Source organism: Pelobates fuscus, chromosome 11, assembly GCF_036172605.1.
Source record: "Pelobates fuscus isolate aPelFus1 chromosome 11, aPelFus1.pri, whole genome shotgun sequence".
Taxonomy (NCBI): domain Eukaryota; kingdom Metazoa; phylum Chordata; class Amphibia; order Anura; family Pelobatidae; genus Pelobates; species Pelobates fuscus.
This window is the reverse complement of record NC_086327.1, coordinates 22,515,196-22,527,439: the sequence shown is the minus strand read 5'-3', so window position 1 is coordinate 22,527,439 and position 12,244 is coordinate 22,515,196. Positions and strand designations below refer to the sequence as shown.

The 12,244-nt window shown below is 43.4% G+C and overlaps 1 protein-coding gene across 1 annotated transcript in view; it reads right to left on the bottom strand.

The window, feature by feature from the left end:
• The window catches only part of LOC134576774 (guanylate-binding protein 1-like), a 73,867-nt gene that overhangs the window by 44,037 nt on the left and 17,586 nt on the right, over positions 1–12,244 (bottom strand). Inside the window, exons 5-7 of the mRNA XM_063435479.1 lie at positions 9,500–9,693; positions 7,727–7,987; positions 1,453–1,736 (exon numbers count right to left, since the gene is read on the bottom strand). Of these exons, the coding sequence (XP_063291549.1) occupies positions 1,453–1,736; positions 7,727–7,987; positions 9,500–9,693 (739 nt within the window). The remainder of the gene's footprint in view (positions 1–1,452; positions 1,737–7,726; positions 7,988–9,499; positions 9,694–12,244) is intronic.

The window sequence follows — 12,244 nt, the reverse complement described above, 5'->3', positions numbered from 1 at the left end:
GCAGCGAGGGACATCGCCGCTGCCTCAGGTAAGTCACTGAAGGGGTTTTCACCCCTTCAGTAACCGGGGATTGGGGGGTGGGAGGGAGAGGGACCCTCCAGTGCCAGAAAAACAGATCGTTTTTTTGGCACTGGAGTTTCCCTTTAAGCTTGAGATCAATAACACTGTGCTTGAAAAGTGTTTCTCCCGGGAGGCCCCCCCAGGTAATTCAGATTGTGAGTCCCATAGTAGTAGCTTAGGAATGGGAGCATGTTAGTGTAATGGGTTAAACTAGGGTAAATCTGGGCGCAAGGTGTGGGCACTGAGGGTGTGCTGCTGGGGTACCATCGTACCTGTGCTCAGTACTGAGGTCACCTAATGCCGTGTTGGGGCACTCCACTTCTCCGCCCTGAGAGTCTCTCGAATGGGCCCTGTTGCCCTCCCCGGTAGGGGCCCATGTACATGGGTCGTAGAGTAGCCTGGGCTATGCTGGTGCGGCAGTTTCTCATGCGTGGCAGCGTGGCGTCAGGGTCCGGCTTGCTTTATGAGGTGGGCTCCTCAGGGCAGCTTGGTCGGTTCGTGGCCGGATGATTGTGGCTTTGTTTATCTTTTGTCTCATGCTGGGATGCCTGGCATTGTTCTGGTGAGAAGCCTGTGTGTGCCATGAGCAAGGTCGTGCGGTCCGCCATTTTTGGGTCCTCTGTTCTCTGGACGCCATGGATTTGCCGCTGGAACGTGGAGGTAGCGTGCAAATTTCTTGTGCTTTTTCGTTTTTTGTTTGCAGTATTTGTCGCTGGCTGTTTTCTAGCTTTCTTCAAAAGGCAGTCAACAGGCTGTCCAGTCTGGCTACGAGGTCCCAGCTTGGGTGAGAGCACGTGGCGTCCGCCATTTTCCGTTTCTCCCTTGCTGGGTGGTGCTCATTCAATGCCTGCTCATGTGTCCCCCGCCGGTCCCTGGGGGAGGGGGGATACGTAGTATGTGTCCGCACCACCAGAGTCAGGACAGAGTCTCCCCCCATCTCTGTCATCTTGAGGCCGCGGCTTGCTATCTCGGGCTCTCAGTGCCGAGAGTTGCTTGAGTCAGGTATCAGGGTGCACACCAGCTCTCCCCTATCTCGGGTGGAGCAATTTGGTGTGTGTCAGGTTGTGCAGATGTGATTTGCGTTGAGAAATGTGCTGATAATAGCGGGATTCCTGCGAACATGCGACTGTTCAGCAGGTCAAGCTCCGCCCCCCCCAATTTATAACTTTTTGACATGCGTTTTCCTGTAAAATCTTTTTTCGTTCTGTCTCATTGTTAAAATACACCTAAGATTAAAATTATAGACTGATAATTTCTTTGTCAGTGAGCAAACGTTTAAAATCAGTAGGGGATCAAATACTTTTTTACATCACTGTATACCTTGCAAATAAAAGTAAAACAGCACCTAGTGGATACCTTCTAATTACCTTAATTCTGCATAGAGAAACCCACCTTAAGCTTACGTTGGTGTCTTTGATCTTTGTCGTTGAATCTTCGCTCCATAAATACTCCCAGAGCATTTTTCTCACACTCCTCATGGAAACAAAAGAACTCTTTCTGTGTATCTGTTGGGAATGTTTTCACATGCTCGTTCATCTCTGCTTCATACTTGGTTATGGCATCATTCACAGCTCCTGCATTCTCAATCTCTGCCAGAGCGAGCACTGCATTCTCCATGCATGGTACAGACCCGCTCTGTATGGCTTTCAAATAGGAGACAGCAAGGTTTCCTAACACTACGACACAAGGACAAGAAAAATTGTTCTGTGATTAAGTTTCAGAACTTTATATTTGCTATTTAATTATGTTTGTTATTAAAGGAACACTCCTGGGTATATATGCACATATTTATTTATAAGGACAACGTGTTGGGGAGCCTTCTGGTCCCCTCTTAGCACCCAGTACTTTTAAATAAAATAATTAGGCAAACAATCAGATCTCTCACTGCAGCTCTGCTCACTGGGAGATCATCAGTACTAATTATCTCACTGCCAATATAATACCTCTCACAGAGAAGCATTGGAACACAGAGTACATGCATGCAGAGGCATAACTAGTAACTAAAGGGCCCCAGTGCAAAAATTGCCCTCCTCTTCCCGCCCCTTTATTTGTATAATATAACACATACAGATACATACAGACACACATGCTAATACACTGACACATGCGGATACACAGACATACATACAGATATATAGATACATAGGGGCACACACTGACATGCATGCAATCAAACAGATACACATAGACACAGAGCACACGTATAGACACGCATACAGATACACAAGGGCACACATTGACACGCATGTAAACAGATACAAAGATACACATACAGACACACATGCAGTCCAAGAGATACACAGACACATACTGACATTCTCACACAAACTGTTAAAAATGTTAGTCACCCTCATGTTTCCAACCTTTAGGTGCAGGAGGGTAAGTTCCCTGGGGTCCAGTGGTGGCTGAGGCTGAGGCTCCTCCCCGGTGCTCTCCACCCATGCGGCTCTTAGATGGGAGGAAGTGACTGCTTTCTCCCAGCATGTGCTGACCGGGCACCCGGTTATTCATTGCCCTCGGGTGCCCCCGAGAGGATGGTGTGAAGGAATACTTTCGGCTCCTTTCGTATAACTGATTCGTATTTAATCTTGCTTAGTTTATTTTGTTTGGTTCTTGAACCAAGACCACCCCAGAGAACATGGAACGTTGAGTATCTTGTATGAAAACCGCAAAAGAACTAATTAATAGAATGCTCCACTGGGTGGACGCCATTTTGTGCATGCGAACGCACGTGGTCAGGACAATGGATGGTGTCAATTTTGTCTCCCAAACGCTGGCAGTTTGACTTGGTGGGCGAGTGCCTGGGAATCATTTTGGCCAGGCACTCCTGCGAACACTGGTCACCATGGACCTGCTGCTCGTTCCCGTTCCAGTACACCTACATGAATGCCGTTCGGGAGTTACTAGACTACCAAACACGAATCAGCTTTCATCTACCTTATGTGGTTTTCGTACAAAACACCATGAACAGAGACTGGCTCTTGCCACAACTTCCCTAGAACTATTTTGGGCTTCAACCTCGTGGCAGACCGGTCAACTTCCCCGCGGTGGCAATCCAAAACTACAGAACAGATCTGGGTGATTTTTGGATATATTGTTCGCCCAGATCCAGGCTATCCAGGTATGTGACTTTCGTGGGGTTTCCATGTATTTTGGGGGTACTTTTTAGGTGGTTAAGAAATGTTTAGCTATGTGTATTCCGATAATTATCGCTCAGGCACAGAGGATCATGGGAGGGATTTCCCTGTTTTTCTGTTAGAAACACCATGTTGGGGCTTTTGCATAAAAAGCCGTGTGTGGCTCCAAATAAACCTTCTCCCAGCATTGGCTTATGTGTGTGTAACGAATATATACCCCAACACGCAGGATTCAACTTAAACAAAGGACAACACAGAGGAGAGATACGTCTACCGGACTTTAGAATGGCCGGACTCGACGTATATGAGAGGAGACAGAGTCAGGAACAATCCGAGGTCAAGGGCACAGAGAGACAGCGTAAACTAGGACTGGCCGGGGTCTGGTACACAGAAAACAGTAAGCCGGCAAACAGAACAGAAGGATAAAGAGATAACGTAGTCAGAAACAAAGCCAAGGTCAATACGAAGGAACACAACTGAACACAACGAGCGCTAAAGGGAACTGAAACAGAAACCACGATAGGGCAGGGAGTAAAGGGAGAGGTAAGATTAAATAGCTACAAAACTAATTTGATTGGCTCCTGTCATATCCACACCCCCAAAAGGTAAGTGTATGGGGAGTGTGGCATGACAGGGGCCAATGGGAGCCTTTTGCCAATTTAGGCTCCCACTGTCTCTTTAAGAGCGCGCCCGAGACCCGTGGCGCGCTCTTAGATTCAGGCGGGACATGTGACCGCTTCTCGCGGTCACTGCCCGCCTTCCTAGTGAAGCCATCGGATGAGCCGTGCGCGGCTCGTGCTGCAGGACTGCGCACGGCTTGAAGAGAGGACCGCGACCGGCCCCTGGATAAGGTAAGTAATGCTACAGTACCCCCCCTGAGGACACGCCCTCCGGGCGGGTAGGGCCAGGCCTGGCAGGAAAACGAGAATGGTAAGAACGCACAAGGCGGGGAGCGTGAACAGCATCAGCAGAAATTCAACAGCGCTCCTCAGGCCCATAGCCCTTCCAATGCACCAAGTACTGAAGCCGACTCCTAAGGAAACGAGAGTCAAGAACAGCAGAAACCTCAAATTCCTCAAGACCCTCCACCGAGACAGGAGGGGGAGTATGCCGGGTATAGCGGTTGCGTACGTAAGGCTTCAACAATGAGGTATGAAAGACATTAGGAATACGCAAATTCTTAGGCAGACCCAAGGCATACGAAACAGGATTAACCTTATGTAGAATACGATAAGGACCAATGAAGCGGGGAGTCGATTTCATAGAAGGGACCCGGAGGCGAATATTCCGCGTAGAAAGCAAAACCCTGTCCCCCACAACATAAGACGGAGCCGCTCTGCGATGCTTGTCAGCCTGAGCCTTCTGGCGAGCAGCGGAATCCACCAAAGAACGCTGAACCTGCTCCCAAGTATTACGCAAACCAGTCAAATGCTCATCCAGAACTGGCATGCCCTGTGAGGAGAATGCAGCCGGAAGAACAACGGGATGCTGGCCATAGACAACGTAAAAGGGGCTTTTGCCGGAAGAATCATGAGTGGCGTTATTCCGAGCAAACTCAGCCCAAGGAAGTAGGTCAGACCAATTGTCCTAATGGTGAGATACAAAACAATGAAGGTACTACTCCAGAGACTGGCTGGCATGTTCAGCAGCTCCATTAGACTGGGGATGGTAAGCGGAAGAAAATGAGAGAGAAATACCCATTTCCGAACAAAAGGCTTTCCAGAACCTGGAAATAAATTGGCTACCCCTATCGAACACAATAGATACGGGAATACCATGTAGCCAAAATACTTCTCTAGCGAAGATAAGAGTCAGTTCCTTGGATGTGGGCAACTTGTGAAGAGACACAAAGTGAGCCATTTTGGAAAACCGATCTACTATCATCAGGATGACTGTGTTACCATTCGAAGGGGGTAATTCAACAATAAAATCCATGGATAGGTTAGACCAAGGTCTCTCGGGAACGGGTAACCGATGCAAAAGCCCATAAGGAACTCTACTCGAAGATTTCATACATGCACAAGTAGTACAAGCACCTATATAGTCGGTGACATCCTTGCGTAAGGAACCCCACCAAAAATATCGAGAAATAGCTGACATCGTTTTGGTAATACCAGGATGTCCAGCAGTCTTAGTATCATGATATAATGACAGAATCTCCCGTCTCTCGGGAACGTCAACAAACAACTTATCGATAGGCCTCTCGCTAGGTGCCATGCTTTGTTACAGGACCGCGCAGGGCTCGAAGAGAGGACCGCGACCAGCCCCTGGATAAGGTAAGTAACGCTACAGTGTGGGGGTTATGGGACATCGGTGATATTTTACCTTTTGGATTATTTGTTTTCGTTTATTGGGAAAAGGGCATTCGTGGCAGTGATACTAAGGCAGACCGCCACACATGGCCCACACGATGGGGCCCCTTCAATGCGGCACCTGCGGTTGTTTCATGTGGCTGTGGCCGCACCACAATGCCGGCGGACACCCGGTCGCAGGGTTCGGAAGGACGGCTGAGCCCCCTGGAGTGACGGGCCTGGTCGCAGCTGTGACCACGGTAGTTCCACCATTGCATGCATGGCAATCAGCCTCTCTGCAATGCTTTTATAGAGAATCCTTCAATGTTGTGCTATGAGAAGCATAAGCTTCTTGTGTGTGCTGGGGCATAAAGCAATCAGGAAGATCACCCAAGCCAAGGCGTTTGACAGCTGGGTGGGTGGTACTTTGTTAGTTCATAAAATGCTAATTCTTCTTGAAGTTGGTACTTTTATAAAGTTGCAACCTCAAGTGTTTTTTTATGGTTTTGGAGTATTTGGTTAAACAGATGAGTTTACTAAAAGTAATGCAGTAGTTTGCTTGATGATGTTAGAGTTTTAAATCAACATTTCAAGCACCATTGCAACTAGGGATGTGCATGGGCCCAAAAAATTGGTTTGATTCGGAAATTCGGGTAAGTAAAAAATTTCTGTTTCGGCAATTTGGACCAATGGCTTTCGGGCATTTGGCAGTTTGGCATGTCGTTCGTTTTGAAAAAAAAAAATTTGTGTGTTTCCTTTTTTTTTTCTTAAATGTTTACATTGCATAGTGGCCCATAGCTGCACCCAGGTCACTTAATCTTAAAGTGGTCTGGGTTTAGTTAATAATTAGAAGTGTTAGTTTAGTGTATATATATATACAATTTACAACATGATCTTTTCACTGCACAGATAGTGCAGCCAATCAGGGAGCACTACCAGCATGCAACACTTCTAGATACTATATAATCTCACCCCTGTGACACTATCTTTGTGGAGAGTTTAGGAGAGAGGAGGACGTGGACGATCCATTATTGTTTCTTTTGTTTTATTAAATGTTTATTTAAATTAAATCACAGAAAACTAAACACAATTTAATCCCTGTGGCAAAGTTACAGTGCAGCAGAAAGACACCCTGGCAATACAACTACCTGGCTTGCACAGCCACACTCTCTCCCCCCTCTTCAAAAAAAGAAACACAATGCTGAAGGAAAAAAAGGCAAAACTCTCTCTAATGTAATTTTATCTCTGTCTCTTGTGCTATCACAACTAGTCTGCTCACATGAATGCAAGCCAACACCCTGACTTATATACTGTCTCACCTCAATGACTGTGTGCCTTCATTGGCCAAGTGTCTGTGACAAATCACAAATCACATCAATCACAAAAATCTGCTAATTTAATTGGACAGGGAATAGTAAAACTGGATTGAGTTGGCAAACATTATATTGCACAAAATGAATTGGCTTACTGATCAAGATTTTTGTCATCATTCATGTAATTTTCCCTCCCTCTTGTGCTGTCACTTTTCAGAAATCAAAATCACTTCAGCACTTCGGAACCTCGGCACTTCGGACATTCATAAGCATCTGAATGGCATGAAGTTCGTACGAATGTACATTCGGAACAAAACTAATGGCACACGTCTAATAGCAACTAGAGTAGGTTATGGTGCCATATGCAGCCTGGCACCCACCAAGTATAAGTCGTAAAATCTTTTTAGAACAGTTTCACTTCTTACCTGGGGTCTGCCAGGCCCAACTCTCCCTCCTCTCATGATTTTTGATATGAGTAAGTAACTAAACTGCATATTAGGGAAATGAAAAAAAAAATAGAATAGAAACCACTATTTATGATACACATTTGCCTTGTCCTGGTTCATTTTTTCTAGTAAATTAAAAATTTGTAATGGCACTCCCACTCCTCCACCTACTGAGTGACTGTGGGATTTGAAGCAAAGGTTCTGTTGAAAAATGGCTGCTCAGAGGAGTGTCTTTTTTTCTCTTTTTTTTTTTATTTAAATATTTGTTTTGCATTAAATCTATTTTGTATTAAGTGTCCAAAATATCAAAATCTTTCATTTACCAAATTACAACACACACATTTTTTTTATAAGATTCATATTTTACATTAAATAAAGAATCGCATTATAAAATATTTAATTTCTAAAAAAAACAACCTAAATTTTACAGTTAAATACATAAAAAAATTTCTACTAAATGCCATTCCACCTTCACTTACTTCTTCCAGTAACCACAACTCCATCTGAAAGGGTTTTAACACTGCCATTCTTAAACACGTAATTACTGAACTCTTTAGTCTGTTTCACAAAGTCCTCATCCAAGTCACCATCCTCCAGATCTTCCAGACATTTAAGCTTTTTGGAGTTAGCAGGTCGTTCAAACACAAAGCATTTATGTGAGTGAAAGTACTTCATGAGACACACTCTTGGTAAGTTGAATTCCTTAGCTTGTTTATTTTTAATGTCGTCATCAGAATTTTCTAGAAGAAAAATAGTTTGGGAAAAGGTGAACATGTCCTTAATTCTTTTTTTTTAATTTATAAAATAGTTTTAAAATGTCAGTAGTCAATATCCTTTTTTACTGACTATACAATAAAATAAAAAGATTTATTTGTATTTGTCTCCATGTGCCTCTATGGAGAATATACCATTGGGTATGATGTCATATCCCGACCTTTCAAAGCCAGAAAACCTTTTGTAAATCACTACAAAAAAAAAAATTAAGGTGGTGAGAAATGAAACACATGAAACAAGCAGAAATGATTTGTAAGTGATGGAGGGGCTTAGGAATGGATAGGAGGCTCCTAGTTAGAGAGAGCCGGCGCATCAATATGACAACACAGTCGGACGTCTTAGGGTGCACCGGCCCAGGGGCGCAAATGTCTATAGGAAGTGCAGGAGGGAAGTGCAGGAGGGAAGTGCACAGTGCTCCTCTCCCGAGAAAGAGAAAATGGATGGAATGATAGAAGCAAAAGGGACACTCCTGGCTGGAGTTCACATAATTGCTTCCAATGTATTATTATAGATAATATAATAATACTGTATCCACAAATTAAACAGTAAAATAAAATGTTTAAAAAAGAAGACATTAACATTTGAAGTTCCTGCACTCATTGTAAATTCCAGGCTTTATCGCTTCTGCAGTGACCTGTGCCGACACCAGGAATTAACTTAGCCAGTCATGGTGTTCTGTTGGGTTTCTCTGGCAATGCTGAGTTCTTCTCATAACACTACACATCAGGTTTCTGCAGGGGTTATGGGTGTTTCAGCTCAATTATCATATGCAATTATCATAAGCAGAGCACTTGAAAAAGTGCAGAGACGAGCTACAAAATTGATAAAAAGGAATGGAGCATTTTAGACAACAAATGATGGCATAAGTGTGACCATTGGGTTAGATGGATGATAATCCGACCAAAGGTGCACAAAGATTAATGTTAGAAAGGAGGAATTAGAATGCTAGGCAAGTGAATTCTTAAAAAAAAAAAATAGAATATATGTGAATTTAAAAAAAATAACTTGTATATTATAACAAAGAATATATGAAGATATTTTAAAAAATGGTGACAGTGTTCCTTTCATATTATAATGTGACTGCTACTCATTTATATACAAGAATGAGAGGACATTTGCAGTTAGGACTTCCTGAATGCAGCAAGCCCAATGTATACTTCCTGCACAGTAAATACAACAGTAGAAATGATTGAGCACAAAGCCAGGAATCTAGTCCAAGAACGATTTGATACAGATTCCTGCTGTGAGAAACATTGTAATTCTTCTCCTCCAACAAATTTGTCCTGGACTACATTCCTGACTTCACGCTCAGTGCTTTCTACTGTTGGTAGACACTTAGAATTCAGTAATGTATGCACCTGGTTAATCCTGATTGCTAATTTGGCTTCTGATATTTTTATGTTTTTTTCGATAACAATGGTTAAACACAAGCTACATTAACAATTGCTGTAGGTGTCTGTGCATTCCTTGACTGGTACCTGGTTTGCACTTCAAGGAGATCATTAGATATTCATCTTCAGTTATTTGCTTTCCATCAAATTCCAGTTCCAGACTGAAATCTCGGATGCACCATGTAAAGGATGGAAAAACCCTTTTAAATGCAGTAGATTCATCCGCATCTTTCATCTGTGAAGATTTTGCGCGAATACGTTTTGTTAATTCAGACACATATCTGAGACATTTTAAGGAAAATGCAAATATTTTGAAAAATAATTTACTTTTAAAATGCTAGGGGCCATTAATTAAATAGTGTTTTGGGTAGTGGTGAACTAATAACTAGATTTGTTTGAGTGTGTTTTTTTTTTCGCCTATTTTCTTTGTTCTGATTTTTTCCCCCTTTGACTAAAACATAGTTTACCCACCAATCCAATTTAGCTATAAAAAACAACAACATTTGTTTAACAATAAATAACTAAATAGATTAAAGGCAATGCAGTTGTACAGACTAACTGCCTCATTAACCAGAAAGTATCTCCTTTCATCAAACTAATTGTGGTTGCTTCTTTTTTCAGTCACTAATTATTTATTCTCCTTGGCAAAATCTAAACCTTAGATAAAGGGGAGAGCTGCTCAGTATCACCCTTACCCATCAACCATGGACAGTATTCAATCGCTGCTTCTTAGTACTTGGGAGTTCCATAAGCACTACGCTGGAGCACCAAAACTACTGCAAACCCCACAAACTGCCGCAGCTTGGTTGGGATCTCGCCGTGATCTGAGCTTTAATGGGTCAGGTTGGCTTTAATACAATTCTTCAGGCCAGAGGAACACCCCCTGGACCTGATGGGGCATAGGAACACAAAGGACACAGACCAATCAAAACAAACATATAGTCTGTGACATGCCCATGTACAGCACACAATCCCTCCCCTCTGCTTGGGAGATAATTGAGTAAAGTCCTGTAAGTAACTCAATAATCTCCAGGCAGAAAAAACACATTTTCACAAAGTTCAGAAAGTACCCCAAAACATAACATATCCTCACAAATGTGTATATTGCTGGGCCCATAGTCACAGGGTAAGCAAGCAAACAGGCCCCTCCAAAAACTCGTGGCAAACTCACAGAAAAATTGGAGTTTGTCACACCTATTATCTCTTGTCTTGTTTTATTTTGTATTCCCAGTCCATGTACAGTCCTGTCCTGTCCTGCCCATGTTCTGTTAACGTTTCCGTTTTGTATTGTGTACATGTTCTGGGTTTTGCTTTCTATCCTTCTCTGGTTCTGGGTTCTACTAGTTTTCTTGCTTTTGTCTTGCTTTTTAGTTTGGTGCCTAATCTAGTCTTACCTTGTTTCTAGTACTGGATACATCTCAGCATTCTTCTGCTCTGGTTTCTGTATAAGCTGCATCAGGCTCTTGGTAAGTGGCCACACAAACGCTGGTGCTCAACACCAGGGGGCGTGCGGTTACCCTGCACCAGACCCTACTTATCCACTACCACGCTGAAGATTCAACATAAATTACATCAGGCACAGGGGTCCCAGTCTTCGGACCACCACCCTTGACACCCTGATCTGCCTGTTTGTCAGTCTCAGCCAATCCTAGGATTGTGATTGGAAACAGAGCCAGAGCTAGCATCCCCAGACTTGAATAAAAGTAAGGTTTTGCTATTTTTAGGGAGGCATGAGGGGACCAGGGTGGCTAGATGGTGGTTTTAACCCCATAGGGTCAGGAATACATGTTTGTGTTCCTAGCCCTATAGTGCTCCCAGGGCCGGACTGGGAATTAAAAGCAGCCCTGGAAAAAAATTATTTACCAGCCCCATAATGCGTCGCGCCAGCATAGCGTGCAGATACAGAGTTAGAAAAGATAACTTAAAATTAAAATTATTACTCCAACGTGAAAAAAAGCACTCATAGGCTTAAAAAAAAAGAGTGCAGATTTATTTTAAGCAGACGTGCCTTTGCATATAACCAATGTTTCAGTCCAACTATCATGACATATTAAGGAAAGCTTGGTAATGGGACTGAAATGGTGAATGTATGTAGGGCACAACTGTAAAAAATTACGTTATCTTGTTTATTTTGAGGTCCTGTGGGTGCACTCTTCACTTTAAATATGTTATTGTGCTGGAGTATGTACCTAGCAACAAGACTGGGCCAATATCTGCTTATTACATATTGTACATATCAATGACATTTCTCAGTGTATTATGCATATATAAATGTACATTAATATATGTGTAAATATTATAGGCATAATTATATATATATATATATATATATATATATATATAATCAGTGGCGGATCCAGAGCCTGATCTCAGGAGGGGGAACCAATAGATTATTTAAAGAAATAATCCGTGCACAATAACCACTACTGCTCTGTGTAGTGGGTATGGTGCCAGTTGTGCCGGGACCCGCTCCCAGAGTAAATAGTCAAACCGTTTAAGTACAGTTTGACAACTTACCTGGGGTCTGCTGGGATATGGGGCTGTAGTAGGGTATAGGAGCAGTGGTGCAATGTGTGAGGGGTGCAATGTGTGTGAAAGGTTCAGTGTGTAGGGTGCGTGGGGCAATGTGTGTATGGGCGGCTGTGTGTGTAGGGCAATGTGTGTATGGGGGTCTGTGTGTGTGTATGGGGGGGGCAGTGTGTGAATGTGTATGGTGTGTGTGGGGGCAGTGTTTGTATGGGGCTAGAGTTCACTCTCACCACTTGGACCACCAGGAATCCCTGGTGGTCGCAGTGGTGAGAGTGAACTCTAGCCTGTAGCTCCAGGGCTAGA